Below are 20,307 nucleotides of genomic sequence, written 5' to 3'. Positions count from 1 at the left end.
TTATTATTATTATTATTATTATTATTATTATTATTATTATTATTATTATTATTATTATGATGAGATAGTGGAGTCTGAATGTTTAAAAATATGATACCTACCAAGGGCTAAAAACCTTTTACAGATCCAATTAATGATATATGCACTCTCAATAATAACAGCAGTGTTCACCTTAAATATACAAAAGATTTATAACGTTATGAAAGAACATGAAAAAAAATGTTGATCAATGATTTCTTATAATACACCTAAAAGTTACCTCTTATTTCAGAGTTCTGTAGTTCCACCAAAGTACTTTGAATTTAGAATTCTCAAGCTTGTGATGAAGCCAAATAACAGAGGCAACTGTGAATGTGATGCTTCATATTGATTATTTTTGCCTTCAGGCTCTGTGACACAGCAACTCCATTAAACCTACCATTCGCATAGAAAGCGCACGCATACTTTTCACAATTCAGGAGCATCCTAGGGAAGTATTGATTTCCAGGGTTTTATCTATGATTTCCGCAAGTGCTGCACCTGACATCCATTCCAGAAATAAATAACAATGGATATATGCATGCTATAGAAGCCTATTGATTTAAGCCATAGGAAAGACCACATAAAGGAACACAATTGTGTAACACAAAGCATGCACAGGTGGAGCTTCCAGGACACTAAAGCTTCTTCTGAAGTGTGAGAGTGAAAGCAGGAGCCAGTCATCTAGCATGCCAGAAAGAAACATGACTCATCTTTACCTCCACTTGGCAAATGGTTCTTGTTCTATTTTGCATGAGCTTCCTTTATATGCAGTCTGTTGTACAAATGCCCAAATCAGTTCTGCTGCAGAAACAGCAGCGACTTAACAGGGGCTGCTCCAAAAACATTGAAGGAAACTAAGTTTCTACACTTAGCTCTTAGAAGTGTTTCAAAACCAAAAAACACCCCCAAAAACATTTATAATAACCAGCCAAGATAATAACCACGCCCTGCAAATATTTTTGGTATAATGAGAGCATGCAAAAAAGTCGATATAATAACGGACAGATGATCAATATTATCACCTAAACTTTTAAAATATTCAAGATTAGTTTCACTGCAACATCACACACAAGTTACTGTAAAGATTTTCTTTACACAGCTCAGGATGTTCACATGCTGTAAAGCTTCTTTTGAATTCCACAAACAGAAAATTCCACCGAGTGCAACGGGTAGGTTGAAGGGATAATGCAATGACGAAGCTCATCCAGCATGTAATCCATCACAATTGAGCACAGTTTGTATGAAGATCCATTAGGTGATCACTGTGTGCAGGTTTCACTAAAATCTGACCAATACTTGAGGAGGAATAGCGAGTTTTAACTGTGGCTGGACAGCTGCCTCGCTATGGCATGAGGTCATCAGTCCTTTGGCTGGATGAGCTAAAAATCATATCTACCAAATGAAGTGGCACATGAAGGCACTTCTTTGTACAGCCAGACTACAGAAAGTGGGAGGAAAGTGAGGCACTCTTCCATTTTGTTCATCTTTTTGCACATCGAATTTGAGAAGGCTGCAGAGCAACTAAAACCATTTAGTCATTTTATTTATTGAATCAATAAACAAAGTGAGATTTTCCTAAGACAGTGAGATGAGAGTTACAGCCAGGATCCATAGAGCAGACGTGACATTTGTGGTATGAGTAGAAACCAAAGAGATTAATTGTGGGTAAATCCAGACCAGAAAACGGCAGAGTCAAAGTCAACTTAAAGGAATGAATTAGAAAAACATTATGTTAGCTTCAGCTCTCTTGTACACAGAGCACCTTAAATTCCAACCACATCCACTGTGTATCTGATTGGCAAAGCATGAATGGACCATTTAATCACATCCTCTCATACATAACTTTAGAAAGGAGGCGTAAGCCTCTGCTTTCATGCACTGATGTGAAGCTAGACTATCCTCGGGTGGCTGTTGACATCTATTTGAACAAGAAGTGTTGACTTTAGCATGAAGAGAACTTAGCACTGTGCATAATACAGTTATAGTGCGGAGCCACATCCATTTGAGCAGGGATGGGAACATCATGATCGAGTCCCCTCAGACCTACTCAGTCTTAGAAATACTCTTTGCTCCATCTGACGAATAATATCAGGGGTCATAACAGGCCATGTCCCTATAGATAAGTCCCACTGTGTTGGTCTTATCTGTGGAGCATGCATCTCTCCATCACTTTTCTCTGTGCATTACAGTGTCTTGGAGTGCCTTTATTGTGGCTAAGTCCTTACTGATTTTATTTTCTCTATGTATTTAGACACACATTGCATGGCAGTGCACCATTACAGAGTGACTCAGCAGTATGTAGGATCACCGGCGTCAAGCACAGCCACCCGCCAAGCTGATCCACAAATAGAACCATGAATCATGAGTCAAAGACAACTAAGGATAAAACAACAAATCACAGGAATGCCACTGCTAATTTACCAGCAGACTCAAAAAAGAAATGCATAACAATCAATTACAGCTGTTTAAATTTAATCTGTACTTAATTCTTACTGGAAAACAATGTATTTAAAAATAAACTGTCACATTTTTCTTTTTTCTTTTAAAAATGTCTAAGAACCCCAGAAAGCAGGTCATTTACCAAAAGGTTAAATACCCGTGAAAACAGGTCTCTTAATGCCAATGGGTGTTTATTTGGCCATCTGGTGGCACAACAGGGCAAAAAGTCACAAAACCAGAGAAATGAAGGCACTACCAAGCACACAAGCAGCTTATTATTGGGGATACAGTTAACAAAATCCAGAAGCAGATACAAAAGGCAGTTAGAGACGGTGAGAGGACCATAAAAAAATAAATCTGAATTTCCTACTTTTTCCATAGAGTGGGACTCTACTTTTAATTAATTGCAGTATCATTGTGCTTTTTGCTAAACAAATCTCTATTCCTAAAACAACAGAGGATATTCCGAAGGCAGATTTGTTTGTTAGTGTGAAAAACTCCAACTGTTCCTTCTACATACCATTACACAAAGGATGCTTTCCTGGGATTACACCTTAGCCATGTGCTCCATCTTGCCGCCGTGTGTAATAATAAGGCTGACAGACTGAGCACTGCATCTGTGAGCCTTTTCACAATACACCTACAGTCCTGACATCAGTACTGCACCGCTCTGCCGCAGAGGCTGTTCCTTAGCAACCAGCTCAGGAAACCATTTTACCATAGAGACCATCACAGCGGGGGGATAAAAAAAAGTCAGAGGGATACTAATACAGAGTGCCCTAACTATTTCTGTGAAATGTTTAGACAGTTCGTAGTGTAGGTGGTACTTGCATGCTGTCCAGCCATGTCAGCCCTACATATAAAACTGATAGTCACTTATGACTCCCATAATTTCCAAGCAAAGGTTAATATAATTAGTCTACATATACAGTGTAGTTATCAATGTATAAATAATAACAGTCCAGAGTATTTAGAGCATATAGTCGAAGCAAGAATATAAGAAGCTTTATAATTAAGTCTCAAGTCGCTGATCAGATTGCATGTTTTGTACAAACTCACTTACACTTAATAGTGTGTTACTGTTAGTAGGAATATGAGATGGAGTCCTAGAAACCTATTTCTCATAATACATTTTACACATATTCCCAGATGACTCTGAACCTGCTGGGCTCTCTTGTTGGGTAAGGAAGCAATTCTCAGGGACAAGACTGAAGAACAGACCACACAGCCTCTGATGTCAGATGCATAACTCCAAATCTTTTAAGCCTCCTGCAAATATCTACCAAGTGCGGTTCATTGCAATGTTCTAAAATCAAACTTAAGATGTAACACAGCACCACAAATGGGAATTCAGCATGGCAACACCAGGATACCTGTCTCCAAAACCACTTACAAGGGCTGAGGAGGCATGATCCCATTTTACTTTGACTTCTTTTCTACAGAAGCATCCTTCAACCCTTCCCACTTGTGACCAATTATATGTTTAAGTGGTGGAGAAGCTTAAGATAAAGCAATTGCACTCTTGTAGGTACCGGGCTCTTACTGTATGGTTGTTCTTCCTGCTTTGCCTTTGTCCATGATTTTCAAATAAAAACATTTGGTGTTAAGAGCTTTAGTTTGAAATAGGGAAATGTGAAGGTAAATAACATCTCTTCTTTTAAACTTTTCAAATTTATTGTATCAAAAGCGCTGCTTGTTACATGAATGTGCACATAGCTTCACTAATGGCAAGCACAAACACACTTGTGTAAATACAAACAGAAGATCATCAGGCACTTATGTAACTTGTCCTGAATGGCACAGTTGTGAGACGTATACTTAATGCTTCCTCTGAGTAAGGACAGCACTGAAAGTCACTTCATACTTTAAACACCTTTAGCTGTAGTGACAAACGTGCTTACTGTGGGAAAATAAAATCCCATTATATTTGCAACTTTTTGGTGATGCCTGAGATTCCCAAAGTCACTACCTAATGCGAATGCTTTCCTATTTGAACCGCACTTGGAAATATGTTGTTGCTGGTACTAGAAGTCTTTGAAATGAACAAACCGATAACTCTGCAGAAACAACAATTTAACACCTACCGCCTTCCCATCAACGGTATAAAGCCTTTTGACGATTCCAGAGTCTAACTTGATGGCATCTGTGATGTCGGTCATGACTTGCTCAAAGGAGTGTGCAGTCTTCTTGTTGAGCAAGATCCGTACAGCCTTGCGAGGTTTTACTCCACTGCGGACAATCGTCACCAGTTTGGGCTTGATGAAGTCCTTGGTCTCCCTGGTTTCTGGAGATCCAGCCTTGCCACTACCAAGGGAAGAAGGGTCACGGACAGACACAGCAGTCTTAGGACCAACTGACCAGTTGGGATTTACATTCTTTGTGTAGTCCACCTTCTTGTATGGCTCTATAGACGCACAAACATAGCTCTCTCCTGGAGGAAAACAACAACAACAAGACAACAGATTTTCTCAGCCCATTAGCAATGCTAACACAAACATGGCATATAAAAAAAAAAAAAAGTATAGGTTGTGTCAGAGCAGAAGAATTTAAGGGTTTTTGTTTTTATCTCCTATTTTAGTGTCATTTCCATCATATTTTATTTTACTAGATAACTATTTTACTTAATAGAAGCCAAATCTAAGGCAGGCTTAAAACTGTTTAGAAACAATGCTCACCTTCCACCAGCTGGTCCATGCTGGTGATCCTTATTGACCCATCAATCGTGTATATGGTCCGTACTCCCTGGGGTAAGTTGACATTATCTGACAGACATCTTGTAAGGTCAGCCAAGAGTGCCTCAAGAGACCTAAATCGGTCCTGAGAAATGGCATACACAATCCCCTTGAAGTATCGGTCTCCATTGCGGTAGAAACGGATCTTCTTGGCCTTCTTTTCTGAGCTTAGTGCTTGCAGTGTCCTGGTTCTGTACAGGCTGCAGTGAGCGCTGTGAGTGGGACTGGGGAGCCCATTCCCTCTCGAGCCCCTTCGGGTGTATCTTTGAGCCTTGTCCCGCTCATCAAAGTGTTCCAGCTCCATGTCTGTGCTGTGCTATTATACTGAATAATATGAGAAAAGAACATGCTTGCAATCTGAATACCATTTTAACTTATAACATATTACACCAATTACGTTCCCTTTAAGTCTAGTGGCTTATACATCCTGCTTCAGCACTGGCACAAGCCTTGATGCTGCAACTGCTGCTCATACACACATTATGAAGTAGCATGTCACACCCATTTCATGTTCTCTGGAGTGTCTCAATTTAAATATATAAAATTCACATGCATTTACTGTGGATAATATATGGACAGTAACAGTCTCTTGTGGGATTCTGGCTAAAAGCTTATTGAAAGGTAAACCTTAAAAATACAAAAGGAAGGAAACGGTAATCAGCAGGATCTTCTAGTTTCTGTGCAATCTTACCTCTGAGGTGAAGACGGATGTAATCAAACGCTTCCAGGCGAAACGTGTCTCAGATCTTTTATTTATTGGATACCTTGTATGAACCATGCGTCCCTTTGTTGCCCTGTGATGGTGCTCTGCTTCCCTGCCGTGTGTCTACTCTGCTGTGTACTCACATGCAGATTGGAGGCAGGGCTGTAGCCGGTGTCCTCCACCCTCCCTTACTCCTCTTCCATTGCAGTGATTTACCGGACCGCTCTGCTGTCAGCCTTCCTCGTGCACGCTGCTGCCGGGGCGCGTTCTCGCACGTATTAATAAAATGCGCGTTCGTGTTGACCTGCTTTAGTAGCACTATTAGGGATGATTAGAATCAAAACTACTAATCCTCGTTAAGTTTTACCCGTTAGTTCGCAATAAAAAAAAACCCTTAAGTTTTATTTTAACTTCCAGGTGTAGTTGGCCTGCAGGTTTATTTCACTAAAGTAACAATAAAATGGTGACTTTCCCAATTTAAGCTACCTTATGGTATATCTTACAGACATTTTTAAACAAAACGGCAAAAGAAATAACTTACTATTAGTGTTTCTTTAAGTAATTAACCAACCATTTGCACTGAATTAAAAAAGAAAACTCGAATCAAACCGTAAGTTTAGATTCTAGCACGTGTTTTAGCTCGTTTAAACGGTTATTATCGTTGAAGATGAGTAATAAAATTCACGCATGCGCTAACAACGTAGACAGCAGGTATGGCGGTAATAATGCACTGCAGTTGTGTGTAACGGGAGAAGCTTACACAGGTGTTGGTAATGTGAGAAATTAACAAGTTCATTTGGACCTGCTCCTGAAATGCGCCTGAGGGGCTGATTAATGTCGCCTTTAACAGGGAAACTAAAAGCACAACTTAAGAATGAGAAAAACGACCAACTAACGAGTAATTTGGTTTTTAAAAAAAAATAAAATAAAAAATAAAAAATCATTAGTATATATTTATAGGCTGACAGCTTGTGTTAATAATACATTTTTGAACATCTTGGATTTATATTTGTCAGCATTTTTTTTTCTCAATTTAAACCTGATGCCAAGAATCACATTACTGTGTGGCTTTTGTCCAAGAGCTGAAAACATAACTTTGTTATTCTCTAACTTTGGAAGATTATTGGCAAACAAAAGTGCGCTCATCAGGTTATACAACTAAAAGGTTCTAAATATAATTAACAACTTGTGACTTGCTACAAAATTTACTAACTTTTCTTGCCTAAGAGTTTTGTCCAGGCTTTAAGTAGCACGCTACTTTCTTGTTCTTTAGTCCAGTTTTACTCCGTGATTTAAAATGTTTTATTCATGCATTAAATGTATGTATGGTGCTGTGGTTACAAAGTCTATACAAAGCTTAACTTTCTAATGCTCCTTACAAAGGTTTCTATTTAAAATAAGGAAGTAACTCCAGCCTTTAGAACAGCACCTTGACAGTGTATGCTAACAGTACATTAACCTTTGGTTGCACTTCTTTCAGACAAACTCAGGAGCCAAAAACTGCAGTCATATAAATCTTCAGCACCTGAGCAGTAAGGGAAAAAGTCATTTTGATGTTTTCTTAAAAGTTTCTGAATACATTGTCATTGTGTGTTATGACATTCAGAGATATTTTTTCTCCTCAGGCTTGAGGATGAGATAAAAAAAATAAATAAAAAAATGAACCTACCATGGAGAAGTGTTATCCTTCTTCTTCACAGAAAAGTGAGTTCCAGACTTCAATCAGTCATTGCTGCAAAGAACAGAGGCGGAGGTTAGACTTTCACAATTCCAGGGTGTGCTATCAAAGCAACCAAAAACTCTTCCTTGGCCATTTCTTGTATGGTTTCACATCACCACCGTAACTGTAACTTCTTTACTGCACATATTGACATGTTCCCAGGCTTCAAATCAGAACATCTTGTCAACACTTGTGTGATCTTCTGCCCTTTGTCAACGGTCAGTTAGACATAGCAGACACACTAGAGCTCACCGCGAATTATAAAAGCTATTTGAAAGAGACTCTTCCTTTAGGTATTCTGTCTAAAGTAGGTCTAATGCATCCTGATATCAATATTATAAGTAAATGTTATGATCATTTTAATGTTCTTTTTTTTTTTCCTTTCCCAGGTTGAGTGGTTGAGATGAATTTCAGCATTTTCTGAAAAAGCATACAGAGATCACAAAAGAAAAGGTACACGATCCAAATAAGAGTTTTGAACACTCAGATGATTTATTTTAACTCGCTAAATGGTAAGAATACCAAGCTGACTGTCTGGTTTTTGGTTTTTTTTTTTCTAACAGAAAAACGATCAGGCTTAAAAAGAATGCTTCAAAGGACAAAGCCGGCTGTTAAAAAGTCAAGTGAGGAATTGTTTTTAATTTAAAATAAATAAAAAAAAAAATCTTTCTTTGGTACATTGTTGTATTTGTTAACATACTGCTAAATTTCAGATCATGTCTCAAGATGCCCTCAGAAAGACCTCTGTAAAGAAGTAAATCAGCCATCTATCACAACAAATAGTCCTCTGACGATGGATGAAACACTTCCTCGAGCGCGCAGCCTGACCACAGCACATGCCCCGCCAATATTGTTGGATAAATCGACTGTTCCCCGAGGACAAATGCTGCCAGTGTGCCAGGATCAATTTCTCTCTGCCTCATTTCAATTTGTGGAAAATAACTGGATAAATTCAGCCACCGCATTTATGAATGCAACTTCATGTGCTTTCACATCAGCAGATATCAGCCACACTTTTTTACCCAGCTCATCTTCAAGCCATATGTTATGGGATGCTGCTTCTCACCAGGTGGATCCTGTTACTTTCCTATCAGGTCATTGTGGCCAAGCCTATACCCCACCTGAAAAAACTGAAGTGTGTTACACTGACTTACCTCAGGTTAGCCAACCTGACATTGTATCAATAGATTTTACAAGCCAACTAGTTATCCCACCATGTAAACTTCAAAGGGAACCTTCAAGCTCTGATGACGTCACTCTTGCAGTTTCAGAAGCTTTGTGCGATTCAAGACTTTTCCCAGACAGTGCCAACTGCCTTTTAACAGACAGTCAGTGTGATGTGTTTAGTCCATTTTGGCTCGATTTGCTTTTGGATAGCAGTTGTAACTTGTGCTTCCCTGATCCTAATCTTGTAGATTTTGTCCTTTCCCCCGAAACGGGTCCTGATTAAGTACAAAGTTACTGCAACTTTGCAGTTTGAAATGAGCAGCTAGTAGAGAGACGGCTGTATTTTTTTTTCTTTCCTTTTTATTTTAATTTGTGTATAAAAGATGTTTAGACCGCATATACAGAAAGTTTCGAAATGATTAGCTTATAGCAACACCATGAGGTATTTATGCAGTTCGGTCTGCAGACTTCATTGAACGTGTTTTGCCAATATTTGATAAAAATGTTTGCATTTTTTTCCCCCTGCATTGTCAGACTGATGCAGATGACATTTCTTTTCATATTGAGTAACATCTTTAATTTTTCAGTGCATCATTGTAGGAATTATAGTAAAGATGAGTCATAATTTCCACTAGAAACCTCAAAGCATTTAATCTTGAAATATAAAACCGACGAACACGGGCAAAATGCTGCATTTGCAATTATTACAATTTGCTTTTCCCTCTCCAGCGAGTACATTAAAAATGAGATGCTAAACAAACAACTGGACTGGATACCTATGTGAAGTTTGAGTAAAGATATGGCATCTTATCAGTTGAAAAATCTTTATAAGCTGCTGAAATAAATGGAATAATTTATGTACTGAATGTAAATATTCAATATGTGTAAGTCTTAAGCCCCCTAAATTTTTTTTTTTTTTGGCAAAATGACAAATGATACAGTAATCAGTGAAATGTACAAACATTAATGGAAATGAAGTATATTTTAATTTGTTAAATTCTGACAAGCTTGAACCTCAGTCCTTATGAACGTCTTTTTTCTTCTTCACAGCCTGAACACTCTCAGGCAAGCTTTCTTGCAACTTTATGAAGTAGTCATCAGGAATAATTCTCCAGGCTTCTCGAAGGACATTCAAATCTTTCCTTTGGATGTTGGCTGCTTTTGTTCCTTTCAGTTAAGATGATCCCGTACTCCTTCAGTCGTGCTGACGTATGGGCTCTGGGGAGGATAGTGTATGACTGATAGTATTCCATTGTGTATGTGTGTTTTTACTGTATTATCATGCTGGAAAATTACCCTCTTTTATAAACTGTGTTGCATGGTGGACCAAAACCTTGTTCATAAAAAAAAAAAGAAAAAAAAAGGAGCACCAAACCATGACTGACCCTCCATCGTGTTTTACAGGTGGCTATAAACACTCCCTGCAGTACCCTTTTCCAGCTGACCTCTGTACATCCGATTTGAACCAAAATTTTCAAATATGGATTACTCACGCCATAAGATCCAATTTGCAGTCCAGTTCTTGTATAATTTAGCACACCTCAGCCTTTCCCCCCCAGTTTCCCTTCCTTGAGAATGGCTTCTTGTCAGCCACCCTTTCACTGAGACAATTTCTGATGAGAATTCTGCAAACTAAGGCTGAAGAAATTGTTTTGTGACAGGCTAGAGGTATCAAAGTGCCTAAAGATAAAGTTTAAAACTGGTTCTTTTGCCTGTAGAGACAACATTGGTTCATCCCTCGAGTTGGAAGCCTTTTTATTGCATGAATGTTGCTTATCAAAACATTTATTTCTTTTGTACTTAAATTTTGTGTTAAGTAGCTTCCTCTAAAACATTCCTCTAAAAATTGTCAGGTACAAGAACTGGACTGAAAATGGTTGAAAAGCAGCCAATATCTGAAAAAGGTTTGGAATATTTCCAGGAAGCCTGGAGAACTACTGGTCAAGACCACTTTAATAACTAAATAAAAATGACAACATCTGGCTCCTTGCAAGCAAAAGTAACTAAGGGGCTGGCTCAAGGCTTTTTCACAAATCTCTTTGTACCTGCACTTAATTTTACCTCGTGTTTAGCTGGTATTAAAGAAGAAAACTAATCTGGATCACCCATTCAGGAGACATGAATGTACATGGTTAAATTAAGCTTGATCGAATGGTCGCCACTAGGTGGAGGTACTAGGCTCATGGTTCACACTTAACTACCCTAACTCCTGAGGAATTAAAAGTAATTGACTGCACTCGCAAATATGCACTTCTGCTGGCACAAAATATTTACTTTAGACTCCTAAGGATGCTTCATTTAGTCTTCATCTTTATTGAGTAATTCAGCTGGGAACAAAATCTCAATGTGCAACTAGAGGCCATTTAAACATTACAAATACTCTTCGGGATATATTTGTTTACATATTACAGTGAATTTTTTATGAAATACAATAAGCCACATTTAAAAATAACATGGCTACAACTAAGTCGAAAATACAGAAGCAAGCCCTGCAGACTGGAGCACAACATCTTTTAGACTCCTGAGATGCATTTACATCTTACTGGTTACTGATTGAGTATAGAGAGACTACATACTTGTCCAGAATCTGTTGCGTTTTAGTCAAATTTTGGAGCTTGAAATATTTTTAACGTTATCATTTGATATTTGAAGGCACAGTTAGAAGCAGAGATAACTTGACATTTTCAACACCATAGTGAAACAGTACAGCTGGTATTACTTTGGTCTTAAATATATGTGAAAGTAAATATGCACACATATTTCATCATCTTTTGTTTAAAACACATTTGCTATTATGGGAAACACACAAATGCATATTAAATAATTAGGTCTCTATTCAAGAACAAAGCTTTCTTCATACAAACAGCAGTGTTAAACAGTTCAAAATGAATTAAATGTTATGTAGGATATTGTATCATTTATAATTAATCTTTTGGTGTGTATTATATAATTTTCAGGTCCTTCACATTTAGGTCCAATCTTCCTGTATTACATAAATATTAAAGTGCAAGTTCCAAGCAGTATCAAACTATAGGATATGAATATAATCAGTAGTTACCTTGTAAATCTAGAACCAGTTTTATAAATAAAGAATATTAAATATAGAATGATTTAATAGAAATTACAAATTTTGTTTTAAGGCATTGCTGTGGGAATGAGGCAAGACACTACCAGCTATTTCTCCAACTTCTCCACTTGAGTCCCATTTTCAGGTTTTTTCTGAATCTTGTAGTCTTCCAAAAGTGCTTGCGCTGTGTGCCTGCCAGTCCTTTTCACCACAGCTTTGATCCCCAGGTTGTCAACATTGAAGGCAGTGATACCGACATTAATGGCAGAATTGACAGCGTGGTCTGTGGCTTGTCCTGCCGCTGCTCCGTACCTTCAGAGTCAGATTGAGTGAGAGGTCAGAGCGAGAGGCGGGGAGGAGAGGGTATGGGAAGAATTAATTAATATGTAGTGCAAAGACTGTAAAGATACCATCATGCGTCGAGTGAATTTCTGTGAGGGAGTGAGGGTTGCAAGTGCATGCAAGTGTGCAATCTGGAATAAATACATTTGTTTGCCAGAATATTGGCAATTTTACCCAATTGGAAGCAGATGGGAAGATCTTTTTTGGCCAATTTCATTTACAAATTCTAACCAAATCAACTTGTATTGACACATGCATGCAAAAACAAAGCAAATGTAATACTGTAGAGTCCAGCTTAGTGATTTCCCAGGAATGCCTAACGAAGCCAAAACGTATTCAAAGAAAGAAACAGTACGGCAGATTTTCATCATTATAAGAACATTTTAAGAATTTCCCTCCTGAAACCAGTTTTTAACTCTGATGTGAAGATATCTGATAACCATTTTGCAGAATTTCTTAGAACACGAGAACCCACTGAAGCAGGCAGGATGAAAATACTGTCAATTATAACATTTCCTTCAGAAACACTGTTAGAAATCAATGGAATCACTTAAAGAGGCCCCGTAATCCAAATTGGCACACAAGAAAAGGGAGTGAACTGGTACGGCATAGGGCTGAAGAGTGCTTTGTTAAAGAGAACAAAAAAAACCCAGAAGCTTGTGTTATGTGCACAATTAGAAGTGAAAAGCATTAAACAGTTGTGGAGAATCAGGAAAAATTACACTTTGTCTCATTAGGAGTGTCAGAGTTGTTTTGTAGACCCCTAAATCTGCAAAGCAAATTGAAGAGAGTGAGTGCACTTTTGGTTTTTGCTTACACAATGTATGCAGTCATTTACAACATACACATCAAAAACCCGTCTCCCGAGCAGTGCTGATCAAAAAATTGCATATGTGCACATTCAAGCAGTGACAGTAGTCAGAAGTAATTAAACTATATTTATTTAATTTCTTACTTGTGTTTTACGGTGGTCACTGTTTCTGAAGCTACACTTGTAGCTATGTCCTTTGCTGCTACTTCCAAACCTGTCCACATGGTTGCAAATCCTGGGAAAACACAAGAGTATTATTTGTATGTGTTTGTTTGTAAGGGTAGATACATTTATGCAAAGGGCGTAATAATGAAATACATCAGATTCAGACTGGACAAAATTCCCAAGAAGTGTGTTTTTTACTGTAACATTTCCAGAATAGCTGCTATTTTACACAGCAGACATTCAAGCTGAATTTTGGGAAAGAGGGCAAAGTCAGAGGGTGCCAAACCTGGTGAAAAGGATGTGGTGGTCAATGCAGGAAAAGCAAAACAAAAAAATGCTTTTTTACCATGCTCTCTGCCAGTGCATGACAATACACTGCACGGCTGAATACTATCCTCTACACACTTGTCATAGAAAAGCTCTTATTTATTTATTTTTTTAATTTCTGGTCATGTGACAAATGACCAAAAGGTCTTTTCAAAAATGTCTGTGTATATATAAAAGTACAAACATTAAAGACTATGGTTTAATTAAAACAAACAACCCCGCCCCCCCCAAAAAAACAACAAAAAACATGTTTTAAAGAATATAAAGTGAAAATTAACTTTACCTTGCACACCACTTGCAGCCACCACCATGGCTCCATCAATGTTGGAACGCCCATCTTTATCCTTCTTCATAGACTCTGGGATCAGCTTGCCTCCGTGTTTTTTCACATGTGGAGCCAACTCTCGACCCACGCAGCTAGCAACAGAACACACGCCATCCACTGCAGTAAGAAAGCATTAGTAAATTATAAGTTCACTGCCAAATTAACACTCAAGGGCAGTAAAAAATGCTGACTGAAGATGACTTAATGACCTAGAAACTGGCTGACTTTGACAGCTCCTCCTGTAGCTTGCTTGGCAACATGGAGGCCTTTTGTGACTGTGGGGCTGACGGGGGTGGGTTTGTCCTCTGGAGTGATATGTTCTCTGAGTTTAGCTGCCCCTTTGTGAATGGCTATGCCTGTGTACTCAGCTCCTTTGACCAGTCCCCAGCTTAGCCAGGATGCACCTGACAGGATCACACAGGGCAGACAGCGTTAGTGATCATTAGTGAGGACTGCTGACCTATATTCATAAACAATCCAATTCCAAACTAACTCCTAACTTTGTAAAACAATGATATTAAAAATTTAAGAGACACTGCTTACCTGTCAGGATCCCGCTTGCCACCTTTTCACTCCATTCAGGTAAAGTCTTTTCCTCTTCAGTCTCTGCTGGAGTCTCTGCAGGAGCCTCTGCTGGTTGCTCAGGTGTATCAACAGACACCTTCTGGCTGAGATTAATGGTATCTGCAGCTTCTTCTGGAGCCTGATCATAGAGACACATTGGTTAGCCAGTGCAGAATGAAGACAGACAGTGTGGGATGAAAATAAATACTTTGGACAACTTGTGGAAGCTGCACACATCTACAGATGTTCGTCTCCCAGTAACCCCCCAATGCACACAATGCATCCTCTCATTCTGCACTCCTCATTACAATGCGCTATTTGTTTGCTCTCAAACAGACTGCCATTTTAAAAACGTCTCTCTGCTGTAACGAAAGATTTGAGCTAAAAATCTCTGGTATCCTATTAGACTGAATAATAAAGAAATTTAAAAAAAAATTGCTTACTTTCTGATGTGATATCACCTCCATTTGACAAGATAATTAGGCTGTGTGCATTCATTAAAAATGACCTTGCCTGGTGTCACTCCAATCAAAATGACACCTCCATCATGGCTAAACTGGCACTTGTCTTTCAGCTGAAGCTCTGAGGTTCTAACTGCTGCAGATAAGAGCATTATAACTGATTAATTCTCCTCACCTGCCTGAGTCAAATCCCCACAATGCTGAGGCAGGGGTAATTTGGGGAGGGCTGCTAGATCAGAAATAAGCAGCAGCAAGAGTTTCATTGCAAGCCAACAATACAGCCGAGTGCAGCATCAAAAGTGTTGTTTGTGTAAGAATCAACAAAACAATTAAACTGGAATTTAAAAAATCTGAAGTTGGGAAAGTTTAGATTTTCTAGTTTAAAAAAAAAAAATCTTGTTATTTCTTTAAACACAGAAATCAAATACAGCATGATCTCTGTTTGGGGATATATTTAGCCACAGACTCTACTGTTTGGGAAACACAGGCCTTACAGCTTGGTCTCTGTTTGCAATTGTTTGCCAGATAATACCAAATATTTCATGCTGTTGCAGATCTAACCACAGTGAAACACACTGACCTGAACCCTCAGATCTGTCATCTGGGACAACAGGTCCTGAAACAGTCCTCTGTCTGTAGCAGGGAGCTCAGAGGACAAAACCACTCCCACATAATACCCTGGAGCTGGTGCCATCATGTCCGGAAACATAAACACACCAGTGTTACAGAGTAACACTGGAGAGTTCATGGCCATGAGAGGGTACAGCCAGTCACACACCTGCCAGGATCAAAAGAAAGTGAAGAAAATAAAGAATGCAACAGATGGAAAATGTGATTAAAAACAAATCAAAACAGGTATACTATGATATGAAATGATGTGTGTAATATAGTATAGTAAGTGAATTGAGGTGAAAGTAACATTTAACAGGAGAAAGCAGTCTGCAGACATATTGTTTTACTAGAGGTTTTCAAAAGTAACCGTGATTGAATCCTGGTTTTACAAATGGTGCTTCTGCACAACACAGTGAGACAAACTAGAGTACACAGTCATCCTGTGATTGCTGCATGTCTAACAAGATTACAGAGCATAACTGTGTAAGCTGGGTTTACGTAATTACTTGCACTCATGTGAATCACTGATGTCACACACTTTCAATAACACCTGGGAAATCCCCCACTAAATAGGCAAATTTTAGTCTCATGACACTAGTGGCATGAAAGGCAAATGTAATCATAACAAATAATCCTGAATAGGTTAGAGACATTTGGTCTTATTGATTTAGTCTCTTAATAAAGAGCTTAAGCTGTCTACATACCTCCAAACCCTTTCTTATCTTATCATTGACTGGTTGCGGTGTTGACCTGTACAAATCCAACTTGGCAGTTCAAAACACCTCACAACCTTTGATTTCACTGCATCATTGGTTTTTATTAACCAACTTATTTCAAGTCAAAAGAAAAAGAAAAATCTGGAAAGCATCTCAAACTACATCATGCTCATCTGTTAAAAAATCCCCCCCCAATAAAAAAAAACAACAAAAAAAAAACCCATTACCAAATAACAGTGTTTTATTTATTTTTGTGACTAACAATTTCATGTTAATATGTGATTCTACACATTTTACGAAACAGGTGGTGCAGTGGTTAGCACTATTGCCTCACAGCAAAAAGGTCCTGAGTTCGACTCCACCATTTTGCTGTGTTGAGTTTGCATGTTCTCCGAGTGTTTGTGTGGGTACTCTAGCTTCCTAGAAGATTCTGGTTTTTAATTTGGCTTTAAGTGCACATCCTCATTCAATTTACAGGTAAAGGTCAAGGTTTTCATCTTTAAAGGTCTTTGAGATATTAATGTTCAAACACTGCTTTAGTTTTAAATGTGTAAAAAAACAAACAAACACACAAAAACACCCACCTCCTACTAAAAAAAACTTTATACTTTTTCATTTATATTAAAATACATTTAGACACACCTGTCAGTTTGGGAGCTGCATGCCCATCTAGCTCCTAGCTACTGTCATTTTCTTTTTAAAACGGAAAATTAAGTTCACACATCATCTTGGCATAGTGCACATGCCTACACATATGAACACTCCAAATAACTTCATTTCTTTTTCTGAATATTGTCACCTGTGCCCCAAATCTGATTCATGTCTGGGATTCCCCCGAGGATGACATCATAGCCATTAACCTACCTACTGGGACTAGGGCATTAGGTAAACAACCCTCACATGACTCTGTCCTTAGGAAGGAGGGACATTGATCTTTAACCGGCCTATGTCCCTCTGTTGATGACTCACTGTAATGCGGATATTAAGAAATTGAGCAAACATCTTATGAAATCGGGTAAAGGGACACAAAAAAGAAAATGAGGAAGAGAACTGATAACATATTTTTTGAGTGATTGCTTAACACCACATGAATGTATAATTTTAAAATAACAAAGTAAAAAGAGATATATATATATATAAATAACATAATTTTCCCCCTCTCACCTGCAGAAATGCTGGTGGTCGATTAGGCACTCTGTCTGAGTGATCGCTGGTAAACCTCACCAGCCGCAGGTAGCCGGGGTATGAGGGAGCGCTCACTTGCCCCTCAGGTGTGACAAAAAATATCTGCACACCGTTGGGAATGTACAGCAGCTCCTCTCCATCTTCACCTATGCTCTGAGGGGAAGGTGTCGAGTTAGATGTATGACTGTAGAACTCTTCCCCGACCAATGACATCTCCCCTGAATCTGTTCCATATGAGACTGATATGTGACCATCGGCTGCCTGAGGAGAGTAGGCTGGAGGCTGTTCGGCAGGAACCGCAGAGGGTCTGGTAGGTGAGAGGGGTAGACCCACTCCTCCGCTTGGAGGCAAAGCTCCTACAGCTCTAGCTGGCTGACCATTAGCAGAAGGAATGTCTGGTGGAGGCGGCCGTACTGGCTTCTCTGTGGTGGGAAGTCCTGGGTAGAGACCTTTTGCAGAAATGCTTGTTGCATCAGGGGCAGATACTGCAGATTCAGGGTCAGAGCTGGTCTCTAGTATGGCCATGCGGGTGGTGATGTTGTTCAGGGTCTCCTGCATCTTCTGCTGCATCTGCCTTGCTGATTCCCAGGAGTTGCCAACACACTCTTCCCCCTTCGAAGGTACACTGATAGCCCTAAGAAGGTGCTGTCGTCCTTTCTTGTAGAGCTCCAGGGCCTGACTCTTGTCTCCGGCTTCATCTGCAGTGAGTCCTTTATTGATGCACTCGAAGGCCCTTTCATAGCCATCTTTGATCACTTGAAGTCTGGCATTATCAAATGCATCTTGTTTAGCTTTCTCCATTGCTCTGAAACAAGACAATTGGTAAACTTCTATTAAGTACAGCACATGCAGGGAAATGATTATCTTGGCTAGACTTTGAAAGGGCTAAAGGTTATTCAAATGATATTTTACTGCTTACTTAACTTCGACCCCAAACTTGATCACAAGTACAAGTCACTTAGAAGTGAAACGCATCGCGCAAATGGCCCTTTTGGTCTTTCTAGATCACATGTTACCTGGTTTATTTTCGTTACGTACGTCAGTGTTACTGGTTTAAAACGATCCACTAAAACAGGCTTTAAACACACTAATCCTCGTGTTAAACTTGCTAACACAGATCAACAAGAGCTAACATCTGCGTTCGGACAAAGTCAGGAGCTATGCCACGATTTTAGTGTACCGACAGCAACATATATATATAACATGTGAAGTCGTAATTAGTGATAACTACTAGCTGTCAGCTAGCTCCAACTCACCTAATAGCGAATGATATTAGCTCTTACCTTAGAGAGCGGAAAAACACCAAAGAACAGCTTATTAATTGGCCTGCTAACGTTCCTCCTAGCTAGCAAAGAGTGATAACTTCAATCGGCAACCTGAGTAAATAAACTAGACTTCGCTGCTGGACGACTCCCTAAAGTAAAGGAGAGCCTAGTGGTGTCATGAGGTCATTACTGACCTTTCAAAGCAAAAGTTCCACTACCGACCCGACGTGCCCAATACGATCACATGTCAGCCCCCTTTTATGAAAAAAAAGATACCGGAAGTAGTGAAACGCCACCTAAACTTGACAATTTTTGTAGTTCATCAGCATAACCACAAGAGGTCACTAAGCACCCATTCAAATAGCTTCTACTGATAAATGAACCATTTGAATAAGGGGACACTTCCATCTATTGGTCATAGTGAGCAACTGCAACAATTTCTTTTCCATTAAATCAAATTTCAGTTCCATTAATATCAAGCAGAAATTATGCACTTATACACACTTCCATATAGATTCAAAAACGGTGACTGAATGATGCGGTGGCAGTGTAAATATATTTCTTAATATTAATAAAGAGACACCTTTTAGGACTTCTCATCAATAATGCAAACTAGCTGAACTTATGATGAAAAGCAAGTTCACAATGCAGCATTTTCAACAGTCTCAAGCCATGCTAAGGTTTTTGTTTTGTTTGTTTGTTTGTTTTTAAAAAAATATTTATAATTTTTTTCTTTGAAGCTATTAACCAAATTTTGGGGAAATCTTGGATGATGCACTATAAATGCAGAAAATTCTAATTTTGATCTGACATGCAATGCCATCAGGTAAGCATGTGGCTGGCAATATGTTGATTTTTCAGCATCGCAGTATCCCAGACATGCTGCTATTACAGTGATATTTTACTGTTGCAAAGGTAAGCCAAGAAGGAGACAGAGATCTCTAGTTTGACCTGGAGACCCTGTGTTTCTTACACTTTTCAACAACCAGTATGTATCTGTTGATTGCATCACCCTAAATCACAACAGTGGTCATTAACTGGTACAGCAGTCTTAGTCATGGTGGCCATTGCTGACCACAATCAATACAGAAAACAGCTGCAATAATGTTAAACATTAACAATAACAACAACAACAACAGATCAAGATAACTGGAATAGCTGTTATAACTCTGTAACTTAACACGTGAATGTCAGATGAACAGACCCATGAGTCTTTAAGCTAGTGGCTCCTCCCCTTAGCCGGCGACAATACTTGTTTAGAAAAATGCACAATGGAGCACTATCGGTCATGGATTGGCCTCCCTGTAGCCTGGACCTTACAAGAAATCACAAGAACATTTGCCTGAGAGAGTTTGGGCTGTGCTGAAGAAGGTGGTCATGACCCTTGTGCTTGATGCCCAAACTCAAACTATGCACTGAAGATTGCATGCTATTCCTGTGTCTGCAGCTTACTCAAACTTGCTTCCATAATCCAAAGACATGCATGGGTTAGTTTAATAGGTGATCACCAATTAAAGTAACAAAATGGATATGTTTTCATTAATGTAACTCAAATGAATGTATTCAACAAAAAATTGAAAACAGATTCCCGAAAGCCTCTGTTATACCTCAGAGGTCTGAGCTGACCTCGGGTCACCCAGCTGTTGAGAAAGCTGAAACATTAATCTGCTCAGTGACCGTATCCT

The 20,307-nt window shown here is 38.9% G+C and overlaps 2 protein-coding genes and 1 long non-coding RNA gene across 7 annotated transcripts in view; 1 reads left to right on the top strand and 2 right to left on the bottom strand.

Annotated features, from left to right (window-relative positions):
• The window catches only part of LOC102205718 (serine/threonine-protein kinase DCLK1-like), a 19,376-nt gene extending 12,746 nt beyond the window's left edge, over positions 1-6,630 (bottom strand). For 2 of the 3 annotated variants that reach the window (XM_005736014.2, XM_005736015.2), the window contains exons 1-3: positions 5,884-6,630; positions 5,136-5,516; positions 4,545-4,891 (exon numbers count right to left, since the gene is read on the bottom strand). In XM_005736014.2, the coding sequence (XP_005736071.1) occupies positions 4,545-4,891; positions 5,136-5,496 (708 nt within the window). In that variant the 5' untranslated portion in view covers positions 5,497-5,516; positions 5,884-6,630. The remainder of the gene's footprint in view (positions 1-4,544; positions 4,892-5,135; positions 5,517-5,883) is intronic. The other variant, XM_013911573.1, reaches the window with a different exon arrangement.
• Positions 6,631-6,770: 140 nt separating this feature from the next.
• On the top strand, positions 6,771-8,816 carry LOC102205543 (uncharacterized). The gene is made up of 6 exons (XR_311805.2): positions 6,771-7,060; positions 7,376-7,427; positions 7,521-7,599; positions 8,005-8,068; positions 8,179-8,238; positions 8,329-8,816. It is a non-coding gene; the product is annotated as an uncharacterized LOC102205543 (long non-coding RNA).
• Positions 8,817-11,070: 2,254 nt separating this feature from the next.
• spartb (spartin b) lies at positions 11,071-18,954 on the bottom strand. 3 transcript variants are annotated; one of them, XM_013911574.1, is made up of 9 exons: positions 18,641-18,954; positions 17,337-18,162; positions 15,425-15,622; positions 14,363-14,522; positions 14,029-14,223; positions 13,778-13,936; positions 13,147-13,237; positions 12,914-12,960; positions 11,983-12,161 (listed from the first exon to the last, which is right to left on the bottom strand). In XM_013911574.1, exons 2-9 carry the CDS (start codon positions 18,156-18,158, stop codon positions 12,055-12,057), a joined length of 1,779 nt encoding a protein of 592 aa, XP_013767028.1. In that variant the 5' UTR covers positions 18,159-18,162; positions 18,641-18,954; the 3' UTR covers positions 11,983-12,054. The 3 variants fall into 3 exon arrangements, with proteins under 3 accessions (XP_005736069.1, XP_005736068.1, XP_013767028.1); XM_005736012.2 differs by lacking the exon at positions 12,914-12,960 and having other exon boundaries at positions 11,071-12,161; XM_005736011.1 differs by lacking the exon at positions 12,914-12,960 and having other exon boundaries at positions 11,071-12,161; positions 18,817-18,954.
• Between the last annotated feature and the right edge of the window lie 1,353 nt (positions 18,955-20,307).

The sequence above is a fragment of the Pundamilia nyererei genome, unplaced genomic scaffold (assembly GCF_000239375.1).
Source record: "Pundamilia nyererei isolate P.nyererei 1_Seehausen unplaced genomic scaffold, PunNye1.0 scaffold00066, whole genome shotgun sequence".
NCBI classification, from domain to species: domain Eukaryota; kingdom Metazoa; phylum Chordata; class Actinopteri; order Cichliformes; family Cichlidae; genus Pundamilia; species Pundamilia nyererei.
This window is presented reverse-complemented; position numbering and strand designations above follow the sequence as displayed.